Below are 16,515 nucleotides of genomic sequence, written 5' to 3' on the forward strand. Positions count from 1 at the left end.
ATCAACTTCTCTAAACTTGACTGATCTTTCAAGATCTATTTTCTCCATGGTCTTCTTTCAGTATGTCATTCCCTTTAACACTGAAGGAACATCTCCCATCTCTGAACTCCTTGTCTATCCCACAGACATGGTAAATGTCTTCTTAAGCACTGTTTATTGAAAGAATTTATTAATACATGACTGCCTTGGACCAAAGGAAACCTCTTTCTAGTAGAACTGCAGCACTGATAATCTGTCATAAGGTTTTAAGCCATCATTTTACATATGTAACTCTTCCCAGGTTTGTTGTATTTTAACATGATACTTATACAAAATTTCAGGAACAAATCTTCTTTGAGAAACTTATCTTCATTTCTATGACATCATCATTTTCCTGTTCTTCTAATGAATTCCTTTAGACCAACTACTTCATACAATGTATTAGTTCAGTAGAATTAGAATGAAAGTGGTTTCAAAAAAGATGTCTACACTGTATGTACACAAGAAATCTTATTTTTAATATGATATCAAGATACTTTTACAGAAGAAATGGTGAACTTTTCTTTTTAAATAATAAAAGTAATACATATACCTGGTAAGAAAACTCAAATTCAAGAAAGGATAAAACAAACCATAAAAACCATCCATTCCCACCTCAGTTCTATTACCTAATGGTAGCCATTAACAAGTTCCTTGCAAAGATTCCCAGAACTATGTCACACACAGAGAAGCAATTTTTCAAAAATAATTACTCAAGTAAAATTATCCAAAAATTTAAGTCACTTTATTTTAAAAAGAAAGTCATATTCATACTACAGAACATACTCCTGCATGCTATTTAAAATCTAAATAAGTCAGAATGCCTAGCTGGTTACTGGCAAATTGAATATTTTTCAGTTAAAATACATCAGATATACCAGGTATGTTGTATGAAAACAATTATAACTTTCCAATCTTATAAAGTATCACTCAAACTTTTAAAGTAAAATATTGTCATAGGTATAAAGTCCTGTAAATCACTTCCAAGAGTATCTGAGGACTCAACTTTCAGCTAAAGTCTATATTAAGACAACGAGATGATGGATCATAACAACTCTTAGATAAATTCTTCCTAAGTGAGAGGGAGGGAGCTGGGAAGTGGCACCCATAGGTGCAGGGTCTTTCTCAGCCTGGTATAGCAGGGTTTGCCTCTCAGGGAAATTACTGAGCTAGCAATGAAGCAGTCAGAGGTAGAATAGTGGTAGCAGCAAAAATAGTAAGTAGATAAAGGCAAAAAAAAAAGCTACTGACATTGTATGGAATCTCCTTCCTAAAGACGAAATTAATAGTCTCTGACTAGAGAGAATTTACACTGATTCCTTCTTAGGAAGTCATAGGGTGACTTCACAAAAGCAGTCAGCAAGAACACGTGAACAATGATTTCTCCACAGGAGAAAGGACTTCGTATGTGTCAAAAATACAAGCACTCTCTTTGAGTCAGCACTGCTGACTTGTTTTACCTGTACCAGGCACTTAAAAAACTGCTTTCTCAAGACAAAGGGATTAGAGTTTTGTGATAGTTACCTGTCCTGTGTTTGTGAACACGATGGCAAGGAAAGCAGAAAAAGTAAAGAGCTATAAAATCAGAACTTGGCTTCTCTTCAGTACACTGTCAATAACTCACCATGTGACTTGGGTCAAAGGTGTCCTGGGACCACCACTGCCCATCTTAAAGACTGTTTCACATTTTCCTTATCCATTTTATAAAATATATTAGTTAATACTTAAACTCTGAATTAATTTTTAGATAAAAGCAAATTATCCAATTTTAATATCCCATTCTAAGTTCAAAGATGTCTACGACTCACCTTTCCAGTTTTTGCTGCAGAATTTTTATTTCTTCTTTGAGTTTTCGAATACACTCTCGCTTACTTCGAACAAGTTCTTTGCTCCTATACATATACCTAAGCAAATAATAATCCCACAAACACAATTTATATTTAAAAACATTAATAACATAAAGTTTCAGCAAACTTTGGATACAAGCAAACTGCCTTAATCAGACACAGGGTTAGTTCTATGTTAGCTCTTACAGAGCTAACATCATATTTAACGATGAAAGACTAAAAAAAGTCTTCCCCCCTAAGATCAGGAACAATCCAAGAAGAACCACTCTTGCCTCTTCTATTCAATGTTTTTACTGGAGGCATAGTCAGTGCAATAAGGTAAAAAAAAGAAATAAAATTCATATAGATAGAAGAGGAAGTGAAACTGCCTTCATTTGCAGATAACAGGATCATGTACATAGGAAATCTCAAGGAATCTACAAAAAATGTATCAGAACTGATAACTGAATTTATCAGTAATGCCAAAAGACACAAAGTCAATTAAAAAAGAAAGAGGAAAAAAATCTATTGCATTTCCATTTATCTGTAAAGGACAAATGAAAAGTAAATTTTTTTTCCAAGGCCATATAACATCAAAGGCAAAAATTATTTAGGAATAAATAACCAGATGTACACAAAAAAATTATAAATCACTGCTGAGAGAAATTAACAAAGAGTTGAATAAATGAAGCTAAACCATGCTCATGGAACTAGAGGACTAAAAACTGCTAAAATGTCAATTTCCCCAAATTGATCTATACATTCAACACAGTCCCAATTAGAATCCCAGGAGCTACCAGGGGTTTTGACAAGATGATTTTAATACTTAAATAGAAATGGACTGAGAATAGCCAAAATATTAAAAAAAAAAAAAACAGTAACACAGTAGGAGATTCATACTATCTGATGTCAAGATTTATAATAAAATCACAGTAGTTAAGAGTGTGCGCACCGGCATAAGATTACACCACAGACAGAATAAAACCTCCAGAAAAAGACCCACAAATGTAAGTCCAACTAATTTTTTTAAAAAGTATCAAGGTAATTCAGTGGAGAAAAGGGAGATGTTTAAACAAATGCTGCTGAAATAACTGGATAACCACATGCCGCCTTACCACCTCCTGCAAAAATATCCCCTTACCTCATACCATATATGAAAATAAACTCTAAATGGTCATAGACATGAACGTAAGAGTAAAGGTCACAAAATTTCTAGAAAAAAATATCAAAGAACTTTGTGACCCTGGGTTGGAAGATTTCTTAATTAGAATACAAAAAGCACAAACTATGAAAGGGCAACTGATATATTAGACTTCATCAAAACTAAAACCTCCTGCTCTTCTAAAAACACTAGTAAAGAAACAGAAGAGACAAACAAAGATAGATTTAGATTCGTATCTAAAACATGTAAGGAACTCTTACAGCTCAGTATGAACACAATCAACCAAACTAAAAAGTGGGCAAAAGATACCTCCCCTAAGAAAATATATAAATGACCATTAATTAAGCACACAAAAAGATGCTCAGTGTCATTATCATGGAAATACAAGTCAAAAGAAAAATAAAGGTATTCCTATACACCCAATGAACAGTGAAAATGAAAGTCGCTCAGTCATGTCCGACTCTGTGCCACCCCATGGACTAGCCAGCCAGGCTCCTCTGTGCATAAGAGTTCTCCAGGCCAGAATACTGGAGTGGGTGCTAGCCATTCCCTTCTCCAGGGGATCTTCCCAACCCAGGGATTGAATCCAGGTCTCTCGCATTGCAGGTGGATTCTTTATCATCTGAGCCACCAAGAAAAGCCCCAATAAACCCAACAGAATGGCTAAAATTTAAAAGACTGATAATTCCAAATACTGGTGAGAACTTAGCAAATGTAGCTTTCATACACTGCTGATAGGAACACAAAATTATATAGCCACTTTAGAGAACAGTTTAGAAATTTCTTATAAAGTTAAAAAAATAGTTTTCATACAATAACCAGGAATCTCACTCCCAGGTATCTTACCCAGAAGCACTAAAAGCCACACCAAAACTTTTATATGAAAATTCATATTCATAATAGCCTAAAACTGGATACATCTGAAATGTCCCTAAATTAGTTAATGGAAAAAATATTGTGGTACATCATACAATGTAATACTACTCAATATTAAGAAAGAAATCACTGATACATGCAACAACACATATAAATTCCAAAAACATTATTCTAAGCGAAAGACCACAACAGGGTGCATAATGAATATTAATGTCCTTAATTGTAACACTTTATAAATGACAAAACTAGAGGGCCAGAGAATAAGTCAGTGGCTGCCTGAGGGTAGAGGGAAGGGACTGACTATAAAGGGGCATGGGCGATGGAAATATTCTGTATCTTGACTGCGGTAGTGGTTACTTGACTGCATATAGTCATCAAAATTCATTGGCTGGACACTTAAGTATGGTAACATTTCTTTGTATGTAAACTATATGTTGATAAAACAGACTTAAAATTATGTCAGTCTGTCTAGTATTTTTTCAGGAATACAAATAGTATTCAGATGAGAAAGAAATACACGGCAGCTATTCCACATACTGTTCATCATCACAGAGAGCAGAGCTTTCACCTAAAGCCTAACTACTCAAATTGTGGTCCAGAGATCAGAAAATAGCATCACCCTGAGAACTTCTTAGAAATGCAAACTCTTGGGCCCCCACCTAGATCCACTGAATCCAAATTTGCATATTATCAAGACCTCCAGGAGAGTACTACGGACATTACACTTAGTACAAGCTGACTTCTGCCACAGCACATCAAGAAGACAGTCAACCACAGAACTCACCTGTCCATATAAATGATCTGAGGAAATTCAAGCTTATTGTGAATTTTCTCTGGCTGACCCAAGGACTGATTGAACTCAAATCTTGAGAGTTCAAAGGTCAACACTGGAGGTAGCTTTGTAAACCAACGCTAAATCAAGAGTAGAAATAACAGGAACGAAAAGTTAAGTTTAGGAAACAGCAATAGCCAGATTTAAACTATCCCTCATTAGACTCTCTTTTGGTATAGAATTTATATTCAAATCAAACTCATACTGAAACTTTTTTTTAATCCCAAATAGTTAAAATGCCCATACAGAATCATGCCTTCTTACAGAATATGGTTAAACGCTCCTCAAGACTCCAAACTGACAAGCCAGTGAACAACATTTTAATTCAACTATCATCGTCAGAAATAACTGACCTTTAAATATATGACCTGTACCAAAAATCTACATATCATTCACTACATCATCAGCATTTAAGAAGCTTAAAACCTGGAGAAAATAGCTAGCCCAACCAATCAGAAATTGTCTAAAAAGACTAATACGTGTACACGTCCTCTATACTACTTATTCACACACAGTTTGAATCCCCTTTACTACTAAAGATGAAAATTGAAACAGCCTCATGATTCTGAGGGTTCTGAAAAAAATCTCTGAATTCCAAGAATTTATGGATATCACAAAGGACTTCAACAAATCAACCTATTACGTTACCTTGAGTTTCAAGAAAAGAAAGTACTGAGTTATAAAAAATATATATATATATCAACTGTCACTGATCATAGATGAGGAAAGACTAAACCAGGAAAGGCATTTCTGTTCAATTCACCTGTGTGGCAGAGGTTCATACCAGTAACTTTAACATGTTCCCTTTACCAAAGGTGCAAATAGCTATATTCCCTCCACATAGCCTTGTCGGCATGAGGTGAACCAGACAGTCTGCCTGACCTCCTCAGAGCTAAATCTAAACAGGCACTATTTTCTATGTTTTCTAATAGAGAGGTCCGATTCTAGAATAAAAGTCTCCGGAGGTCCAAGTTGTGAATAAACGCTCTTTCTCTTTTGTAAGAGCATGCGTCAGCTCTGTACAGATGGCACAGATGTTACGCCTCCCAATCAGGAATCAACACGCTCCTTGGAAAGCCAGGGAGGCAACAGTTCTCTCCCGGTTCTAACACTGCTCTACAGCTAATGTACTTTGACAAGGCTCATGTCAGGCTCCCTGTTAAATTCAAGAAAGATTTTCTTCCTCTTATAAGTAATTACTGGACTGGACTCATAAAAAGCACAATTCTGTTTCAAAATGTATGATGAAAGGAGAGTAATTCAAGCTGTGTGGTGCTGGCAATTATGCTACAATATAACTCACTAATTCTTAACCCAATGGGAATGTTGAGATATTAATTACCCTTACTCGTCCTTCACCTTCCCCTTTTCTTTACAACCCACAAAAACAAATAAATCAATCTTAAATTTAAAAAAATTTAAAGCAAAGGCAGAATTTACAACTGAGAACAGTAAATACTATAATAGGGAAGATATTCTAAATGGCATACCATAGGAATTAATCACTGTACTTTTACCCTCCGAAAATATGGAGGCAGTGGGTTCTCCCTACTCAGGTACAGGTAGGCTTCAACAGAAAGAGAGAAACTTGATCATACTTAAAACATCAGAGGCAGCATACAACCTTTATATGATTAACTCAAATTACAAGAATTTAATTATCAAATACTAAGACTCACTACTCTTATCAACTCATAAAGACACTTCAGGCTAGTACAAATCCTGCTAAGTGTTAAGAAGTTATTTAATACATGACGTGAAAACAGTCTGCCCAAAAGCTCAGTCCTACTTAACTGGCTTTGTCACTGGCAAAAGCAAAAATATCCAACTCACCTCTTGTCCGTACTTCACTGAATGATCGGAAGGAAGCAGCTCAATGTCACCCTCCACCATGGCCCCTTCTAAACATTCGTCTAAGTTACGATAACCGTTTACCTGAAGGGGATACTGGCCGAAGGTCTCATTGTTACAAAAGGGCTTTCCTAGGCAAAGAGACAGATTGCTTTTTTAAAGGCATCACTACTGCTTTCTAAAGCTTTTTTCCTGGCACCACAGAAAACAGTATCATCTTAATTCAGCAATTTGCTGAAAACAGGTTAGAAGTATACATGGTCTTGATGAACCAGTGGATCCATTCACAGATCACTGACAACTGCTAACCTCACAAAAAAGAAAGACAACCAGAGGTAACATGCCTCCTAATCAAAGGCTGTCCCGCCATCTACAGATTAGTCTCGACTAATTAAAAAGCCTTACCTGAATCTGGCCAAATTCTAGATCCAACTATCAATTTATGAAATGATGAGCAGAGAGGAATATGTTAAACTATATCACAGATAAGTGAGCAGCAAAACTTTAGGCTGTAGTGAATATAAGAGAATAACCTAATTTCTTTTAAAAAAAAAATGTATTTCAAGGAAGAAAGAATGGGAGGATGGGATAGTCTGCAGATTCTGGAAAAAACTGAAAAGACATATATCAACCAGTCACAAATAAACCACATTTGATCCTGATTAACACAAATGGTAAAAAAGTATACACATAGGGAAGTGCACGTATCTTTACATACGTAAAATTATTTACTTATATACACAAACAATTATAAAACAAATAGGGTATTTGAACGCTTGGCTAGTTGTATATGACAGTAAGAAATGCTGTTTTGGGGAAGTGATAGTGGATTAGATTGTTTTAAGGAGCCTATCAGAAGGGTAAAAGACGGCAAGGGTTAGATGGGGAATGGCTGGCCACGTGTCCAATGCACAGCTAGGTAAGCCACTAGAAGAGACACACATTTTTTGGCAGTCTGATTCAACGGAACTTTGAGTTTAGATATTATGTCTGGAAAAAAACAGAGAAAACTGATAAATATCAGTGTACATCTGATATTAATACCAGGTTTGGGGTGGGCAATATTATACAATTCAATATAACATCTCTGCAACAAACACTGTGCCCATTTTGTAGATGAAGAGACTGAGGATTCATGATCTAGGATCATGGAGCTTGTCCATGGTCACACACATCAAAGAGGCAGAACTAGTATTCAGACCTGCACTTGTCTGACTCTCAAGCCTCTTCACAGTAAATACACATGTGGTCACAAGTCGAGAATTAACATTTAGAGCAGAGGATTTACCTTCACGAATCCCTTCAGTGAGGAAAGTACCATAGAACAGCTGCACCATTGGATTTTCAGATTTGTTCCTGGGATTGCTACTTTTAAAACAAGGAAACAATTCTGTATCATTTGGATGAGGTAAGCAATATACTAAATCAAACAATCATTCAAAAGCAAAAGTAAAACATTTTCATTAAGAGCCAGGTATGATCTAAAGTAAAGGATTAGTTACTCACTGAACAAGTTTAGTTCAAAAACTCACTGATCAAGTATATGCCCAGCACTGTACTAAATTCTGGAGACACAAAGGCAACAGGCACGATTGCTGGTCTTAAGGAGCTGAAAGTCTGATAAGGAAGTCATACATGCAAATACATGTATGTGTGTACATTCAATAGATAACATCCATATCCAGTGGCAGAAGTATATAAGGTATAGAAGTTGTATAAAAGCAAGAATGAGCCCTCTTGTGCAGTTTTTCAAATGAAAAAGTTTTCCTGGTGGCACAAGGAAATGGAAAGAAAAGTTTATTTCTATAATCTCTTCTTAAATGTATTGGAAAGCTGTTTTATGATACATACTTCTTCCATCTAGAGTTAAAAAAAAACAGCTTAGGAAACAAATACCTCTGCATCTATATTTGGTAAGAGGTATTTATATTCTTTGCCTTGAATTTTACTTCTGTCAGTGATTGAAACAATTAAATTCAATGTATTCATATTACACCTCCATTCTCACATCAAGGATTGATTTGACCTTTCAATACATTTTACAGCACAGGTGTTGACTTTTAAAAGTTAATAGCTATGGCCCTTTTAGTAAAAAGTTACAGGTTAATGTGATTATCTATAGAGGGGAAAACCAAAGGCAAGGGGGATAAACAATGACAAAAGTGAGTGGTTACCCCATGGGGTTTGGTAAAAATCAGTCATTTCTACTTGAGAAGAATAATCTCCTGTATCATCCTTCTCAGTGAACCGCTATGAGGAGGAGAATGCACAAATCCGCCACACTCACTTAACATTAACAGCTAGCTGGAAGGCGTCCTCCAGCCAATCCAGGAGCTTGTGTGTGAACTCACTCACATCTTGCTGTAAGAGAGGCACAAAGGGCAGAAGAGTTAGACTCAACACTGTATGTGGGCAAATGAAACTCTGCCCTTACCCCACCAATGAGTAAGGCTCTATTACTGTGCAAGATTCCTTGTTCAGGTCCAAATATCATGAAGATACAAGGAACACCGGAGCCCAAGGCTGCAGACAGCACACAAGGTGCGCTAGGGGATCTCTGACTAGGAGGAAATGGAACGCTGCCCCTTCCAGCCACATCTATTTGTAACAAACTATCAAACACTTCCAGCTAGGCCTTTTAGAAAGGTTCAAAGAACAGACTGTAGTCCTTTAGAATAGGACATCTGTAGGGAGAAAGGAAACATTTTGAAACATTTTGAGAATTCTGTAGAACTGTCAGACCTTTAGACAAACAGAGGGGGGGAAAAAAGTAATTGCATGAACAGTGCTAGTTTTGATTTTAATAGGAGATAGGGAAAAGAATAGACTTGTGACTAGAAAAGAAAGATTGCTCAGAAAAGCTACTGAACTCGGGTTTAGACAGTTTTAAAATTAGGATTTCGATCTGGGCCATTCCAAGACAAAGGTGCACAAAAAGGACGGACTTTCTTTTCCCCTGTGACCCTTTGCCATGATTCACTGAGCTATCTTCCACACTCCTCCTTTCTAATTCAACAGTCCCTGGAACACTCTTCTTTCTACTACTTTCCTTTAGCACTGCCAGCCTCCTCTACACAACACACACACACACGTACCTTCTTTTTACCACCTGTTCCTTAAGCATTATAAAGGGCAAAAGCAGGCACTAAAGTCCTGCACCGTCACGGTCACAGCTTATTCTACAGCTGAGACAAAGCAGCATCACAGTGATGGTCACAAGGCATCACTGCCAGCTCCAGGACTAGAGGCTTCCTGTACCTGCTGCTCCTCAGGTGATCGGAACGCTCCCTTTAAGAGGTCCAGGGCTGCTGAAGGGTCGACAAACTTGCGATTTGACCCCATCATCAGGGCAAACAAATATTGAAGCTCCTGCATAAACACGATATTTCTCTTTTCCTGCAGGAAAGATGGCCGTATGTACTCTTATAACCTCGTATTTGGAAAATTAGGATGTGTAAAGAGAAAAGTTGTTAACAATCACTCCCTAATTTACATTTATGAAGATCTAGATCAGAGTCGGGTCTCAAATTGTTACAGGCATTCTGATAAGGGCTGTGGTGGGGACTGCCCTAAACTCAAGACTACCTGTGTACTGACAGAAGCCAGAGGCCGCACACTGTCAGAAAGCAGAAGTGTTCCCTCCCTAAAGCCGCTGCCCTCCCTCCTGCTGGGAACAGCACCGCCGAGGAGAAATCTTGGCGGGGCAGGGCTGATCTGGGCAGGAGGCTACCCCCTTTGGCAAGAATGAGCTGAAGGCTCTTCTATGACGCTCCAGGCCTCCTGCGTCACGTCATCCACTCTGCATCTCTCAGTGCAAGTGGCTGAAGGAGCCTGAAGGAGGCCCAGTGGCAGAGAAGCTGAGGCCACCACAGTGACCCGTTGCTTTCTTAGAACTATTTTTCTCATTTTATTCCTGCTTAACTTCACATTTTTGTAAATCCTTATTTCTTGTCACAAAGAAATAAAAGGGATCATCAGGAAACGGAAACAAATGTTGCCGAAGCCAGAGGACATCACAGTCACCAGCTTTAACCAAAATCTAAAGGCCTTTGGGATGAAAGGGGCTGAACAGTGAAGACTCCTCAACAACAATTTACCGTGTGACTTGGACAATTTTCAAGTATGTTCTGTGGTAGACTATAGCTGAGGACAAGTCTTCGGAATTCAGGCAATTGAAACAGAGACTGAAATAAAGAAGGAAATGGATTAATAGCCTTTCTTTCAAAATAACTGCAGCAAAAAAAAAAAATTTTTTTTAATCTTAAAAATATGTGTATAACCATTAACTTGGTATTTCTATTCTAAGGAAATAATGGCTATGTATAAAAATTTAGCAGGAAGAATGTTAATCCTTTTTAGAGAAAAACCAGAAGCAACCTAATGGCTAATAGGAAAAGATTAAATAAACTATAGTGCACCTGTACAGCAGATTATTATACAGTCATTAATGCTGTAGAAACAATGTTTTCGTAAGACAGACTTCTACACAGTACAAATGAATGGTCCAGAGTTACATATATCAACATGGATGCATCTCAGAAACAGTCTGTGTAGAAGAATAAGAGTACTATGCTGTGTATATGAGGTTTCATTATATAAAACAACATGGCACACTGTTTAGGGTTACATACACCTGTGGGTGTATCTAGGAAGGCAGGCACACACGGGGGAATGGGCACAACAGGGACTCAGCAGTACAGGGATCTGAAACATTTCCTTCTAAAACTGGGTGGCGAGTACAGCTGTGTTCATTACTCTCTACTCTTTGTCGTAAGTACTGTATTTTAAGAATTATAACAGTAGATATCTCGGACTGGCAGAATTAGGGAGAGGAATTCTTTTTTATTGCTTGTAAATTACACATTTTTCCAACTATGACTAACTCTCTTTTCAAAGCTGATGTTTTAAAAAATCTCTTGTATGACCCTAACTCTTCATCCCAACATACTCCTCCAGTGAAAAAGCCTTCCAGCCCATAGATCAGAACTCTTGAAGCAGCGGCCTGGGTGGACAATGGGCCTCCGACCTCCCAGACTCCATCACAAGCTCTACAGGATTCAGCCAATAGTACACCGAGACTGGGAACATCACAAGCTCTACCGGGATTCAGGCAACAGGAGGAATGGACACCTGGCCTGGCAACTTTAGTCAGGTGAGGCTAGGAGAGCACAGTTCTGTCTGGAGCCAGGCCTGGGATGCTCAGCTCTACCTGCCACCGGCTCTCTTCTCTTCCCACCTCCCCTGTCTACCTAGCCCTTCTCCACTCCTCTCAGTTTCATCCCTGTTCTGCTAATAGCAAAGTTCCAGGACTTCTCTTCCACCACGAGAAAAATGGTTTTACATTCCCAAGTCCCTTCACTGCACCTCTGCAGCTTCACCAAAGTCTGGCATTCCCCAAAGATGCTGTGATTCTTAAAAATGACAACAGTGTGAGTTAACGTTACTCACATTTCCCAATCCAATACTGACTGGCCGTCCACCATCTGCTTCTTCTCCTGAAGTCTCTCTAGCACTAATGACATCCTCCTCCTCCAGGCATCAGAGTTTAGAACTTCAGAATAATCTTTTGACTCCTTTCCTTTTACTAACCACTGACATCCAGTAAGAAGGCTGTTGCACTCTGACTCTGGGGCACTATTTTATTCAGAACCACCTCCTCTCCCTCCGTCCCGAGCACCTAATCCAACTCCCTGCTCTGCACACACCGTCTCCCTGCCTCCAGAACCTCCTCTCTACCAGCTCACTCTCCACACAGGTCCTTCTCACTATCTTTCTAATGTGTGTGACTGAAACAGAGCTCCCAAAGTCACTGAGGACTGTCACGTGGTGAGAGGTCTTCTGACTACCCCAAGTCCACCATCCTTCCTAGGTGACTTCGGTCAACATCCAACCCACGGGACACCCTCTCAGCTCTGCCTTGGGAATAAATCAAGGTTCCAACCTCTCCTCCACTCCCACGGCCACCAGCCTGGCCCCGGCCAGCACGCCTCGCGGTGACGACTGCGGCAGCCCCCTTCACACGTCTCAACACTTGCATCCTCACCCCTCCATTCTGCTCTCCTCAGGGGCCAGAGGGAGCCTTTGAAAACTCAAGCCAGAGTCCATCAATCCTCTGCTCAGAACCCGCACGATGACTCCCCATGTCACTCAGAACAAAAGTCAAGTTACCTCTCCAGCAACACCTCCGATGACCCTCCCCTCCACTCCAAGCATTCCAGCCACTCGGGACTCTGAGCACACCAAGCTCGCGCCCATGCTGGGGCCCTGCGAGGCACGTCCCATCGCCTGGAACACCCCCAACCCCTGCCCCCGCCCCCAGCAGCTATGGGCTCTCTCCCTTGCCTGCTGCCCAGGTATGTGCTCCAGTCTCAGCCCCTCAAGAGTCCTGGCCTGACCTAGCAGTCGACGTGGGAAACTCCTCCCGCCCTCCCGAGGCAGCTCCAGTCTCCCTCACCCTCCTCTCTTCCACCACACCGAACACAGTTTAACATAGTATAGAAACTTAGCTATCTAGTTAACTAGTTAAGTTTGTATTGCTTTCTACTTACTGTTCCTTGTCCTTCTTGCCTCACAAGAACCTACCTTCCTAAGGGCAAGGCTCAGTCTGGGTTTGGTTCACTTCTGTACCTCAAGGGCTCAGAACAGCACTAGGCACCCAGCAGCTGTCTGGCTTATATTCATGGAGGGAACACAGGGACTTTCGTTCAGCCTGGGGACCTCCAGCTCCCTGAGCATCTTACCTCTTGTGACCTACTCCTCGGCTCCATCTCTACACTCTCATCCACACCCAGGATATGTCAGTACCTGAAACAACTGCCAGAGGTCAGACCACAAATTCAGAACACCCCTCTCCAGAACCATAACCTGTCCTCTGGCTCACAGGACACCTGTGTCTTGACATCATCAGGAACCCAAGCAAATGAGTATCTTCCCTGTCTCCCCAGTCATTACCTCCTTCCTGTCATCATTCTGCCCTCTCCCCAGCTTTGATCCCGTGATCTCTAACCACCCTTAATTAAATTCTCAAACTGCCCTTTCGTTCGTTAATCTAACCCAGCAAATCCTCCAACTTAGATGAACTTAATTTTCTACTTAAGCACTATGGAGCACTGCCAAGAGAAAAAGTCTTGATAAAGCAGGGCACACTGATACCACTATACATTTAAGTCTGTAAGCTCAAGCAGGGCTTCATATTTTTAGAAATTCTACTACTGTGCTCTGGTGCCAACTGATTTCCCGCTGTTGACAACTATTTTAAACTTTCACCCTCTTAAAGAGATTCAGTCAACTTTTCCACGCTGTCTCAGAAAGTGGTGCTTATTTCAGAGGAAAAAATGACTATTTAGGAACCATTTCAAGTTGCGTTAGCAGTCGTCACTTCTTCCTTGTCCTCTGCCGTTACTCTCCTGCCCTCCTGCTCCTGGAGGCCAAGCCCTCCCCACACGCTCCCTGTCCCATCCTGCCATGCTTCCTCTGAAACTCTTCTCAGCTGTGCCCTCATCATCAGCTCTCACAGGAGGGACGTCAACTCAGGGCAGGGTCTCAGTCTCAGTCAATCTCTCCCTCTCTCTCAAAAGGAAAGCACTGACTGACGTCCCTAATTCCCAGTGAACAGAAGCCAGTGAGCCGCTTAAAGCGGAAGCAGAATCACAGCACTTGTCTGCCCCAAACCTTCTGACACTTACCACCTCTCCTAACTCCTGAGTCCTCGGCATGACCCCCGGGCTCCCCGCCCCCCACCACCGCTGTCGTCACTGCTGCCTGCTGCTCCCCCTTGGCACTCAGACCCAGCTTTCTCCCTGTTTCTCAACATACTAAGCTCCCGACCCCGAGTCTTTGTATGCCGTCCGCTCCATCTGCAGCGTTCTTCATGTGATCATAAGAAACGTTCTTCATGTAACTACATGGCCCATCCAATGCCTCGCCCAAGTCCAGCCTCTGCTCGGATGCTCACTGTGGCAGAGAGGCCTTACCCAACCCCCCTGCATGAACAGCACGCCTTCCCTCTCTAGTCCCTCTCACTCTCATTCGTCTTTATAGTCCTCAGCACCACCTGATCTGTAATTTGTATCCTGTATGTCCCACTCTTTTCAAACTCCATGGGAGTGTGGGCCTTGTTTTATCTACTGCTGTTTCCCCAGTGCGAAAACAGTGCCAGGCAAAGAGTAAGTTGAAGGAATCCATGGGTTTTAAGCGTGGAAGCAGAGGGTTCAGTTTCTGGCTGAGCAGTTGGGTTGCTGTCAAGTACTGTGAAGGAGAAGCTTGCAGGATGGGGTCAAGTGCTGCACTGCAGCCACGTTAGGCTTAAGAGGCAACACGCTCCCCAGGGCAATTCATCCATCCATCCATTGGGCTTGATCACCAACTACAGGCTACTGATTCCCAGAATTTTATCTGCAGCCCAGGTCTTTTTACTGAACAACAGATTCACAAAGATAACTGCCTACCCAGTAGTTCCATGTGGACCCTACAACTAAGCATGTTTTAAAACTAACCAAACCCCACGTTTAACACACACGCAAATTATTCCTCCTCTGGTGTCAAATGGCACTGCTGCCCACCTGGTAGCTCAAGTCAGAAATCTGGTCTTCCTCAGCCCTTCCTGCACATATCCCTACTAGGCTGCCTGCCATGCCCTATACATCTGATCTCCTGAACACCTTGAGAATGTTTTTACTCCCACCTACCACAGTTTATGCCACTTTTCCATTCCAGGCCGTGACCTTTCCTTCCTGCTTGGTCCCTTACAATAGCCTCTCAAAGACTGGTTTCTCCTTGTTAATTAACTCGTGCTCTGCTGGAATACACCACACACTCAGCCTATTTAAAAGCACAGAAGACTTTGTTTTCAGTACTGCCCGCTTTAGACACCAGAGCGTCTAGGTCAGAAACGTAAAAAAGTAACCGAAATACAATCATACCATGGGGAAAACGCTCCAGTTTATTTATCTGTCTCCATTTTTTTCAAAGCTGTGTTTCTCATATTTCAGCTTAATACATTACAAAACTTGTCTCCAGAAGACACAGTTGTCTCTTAAAAATTTCATACCTGAATCACAGCACTAAACCAACATGTATTGCCAACATTTTTCAGCCCAACTGGCCAACCATCAACTCGTCTCCAGTCATTGGGATTGGGATTTTCTCCCCAGACTTCACAGCGTTTTCTCTTTGAGCGTTTAGTTTCTGCAGAGGTTACCTCGTGCATCCTATATTGTGCCAACATACACACATCAAAAAAGAAAAGAGTTAAACTGTTATACTATAAGGAGGCTGTAGATAACCTTTCATAGGAAATTCAAAATGTCAGGTACACTACTAACTGGGTTATCACTAGGCATATCATAACTTTAGTTTTAACATAAATGAAAAGTAAGGTTTAAACATGAAGTTGTTAAAATCCTTCCTAGCAGAGATTATTACCAGTAAGGCCCCTGATGGAACTGAGTTGAGACTCAAGACTATTAAAAGTTTTACAGTTCAATGAAAGTGCCTTATTTCAGACTTGCCATTGAAAGAGCCAAGAGAGACACTCGGCAAAAGCTAAGCGCCTCCAAATTGTTTAACACACATATCATGGTCCTAAGCAACTCAGCAACAGGAGGGGATCAACGTGTCTACAAACTAACATGCCACCCTTGGAACTGGGTATTTGTGAACAATACCAATCACTAAATCAGTACTAATTCAAAAAATATATCCCTCTAGTCACTTCTGAGACAGGGGAGTTAATGATAACTTTCATTTTCACGTAACTCTCAAAGTTTACAAAGGCTCAAGGTTTATAAACAGAATATGAACTCATAGACACCTTTAAAAAAAGAGAATATGTATTTTCATCAGATATTTGCTCTAATTTGGTTTCCATCCTATCAAATGAAAACTACAAAACCTTGCAGTTTCTACTCAACTCAAAGACAGCAGGCTGCAATAAGACTCTTATCATATTT

The 16,515-nt window shown here is 40.6% G+C and overlaps 1 protein-coding gene across 2 annotated transcripts in view; it reads right to left on the minus strand.

Annotated features, from left to right (window-relative positions):
- Positions 1-16,515, minus strand: part of USP28 (ubiquitin specific peptidase 28) — a 69,262-nt gene that overhangs the window by 19,028 nt on the left and 33,719 nt on the right. For both annotated transcript variants that reach the window (XM_068988307.1, XM_068988306.1), the window contains exons 5-12: positions 15,615-15,774; positions 10,663-10,749; positions 9,824-9,961; positions 8,853-8,926; positions 7,854-7,930; positions 6,548-6,696; positions 4,667-4,794; positions 1,827-1,922 (exon numbers count right to left, since the gene is read on the minus strand). In XM_068988307.1, the coding sequence (XP_068844408.1) occupies positions 1,827-1,922; positions 4,667-4,794; positions 6,548-6,696; positions 7,854-7,930; positions 8,853-8,926; positions 9,824-9,961; positions 10,663-10,749; positions 15,615-15,774 (909 nt within the window). The remainder of the gene's footprint in view (positions 1-1,826; positions 1,923-4,666; positions 4,795-6,547; positions 6,697-7,853; positions 7,931-8,852; positions 8,927-9,823; positions 9,962-10,662; positions 10,750-15,614; positions 15,775-16,515) is intronic.

Source organism: Capricornis sumatraensis, chromosome 16 (genome assembly GCF_032405125.1).
Source record: "Capricornis sumatraensis isolate serow.1 chromosome 16, serow.2, whole genome shotgun sequence".
Lineage (NCBI taxonomy): Eukaryota > Metazoa > Chordata > Mammalia > Artiodactyla > Bovidae > Capricornis > Capricornis sumatraensis.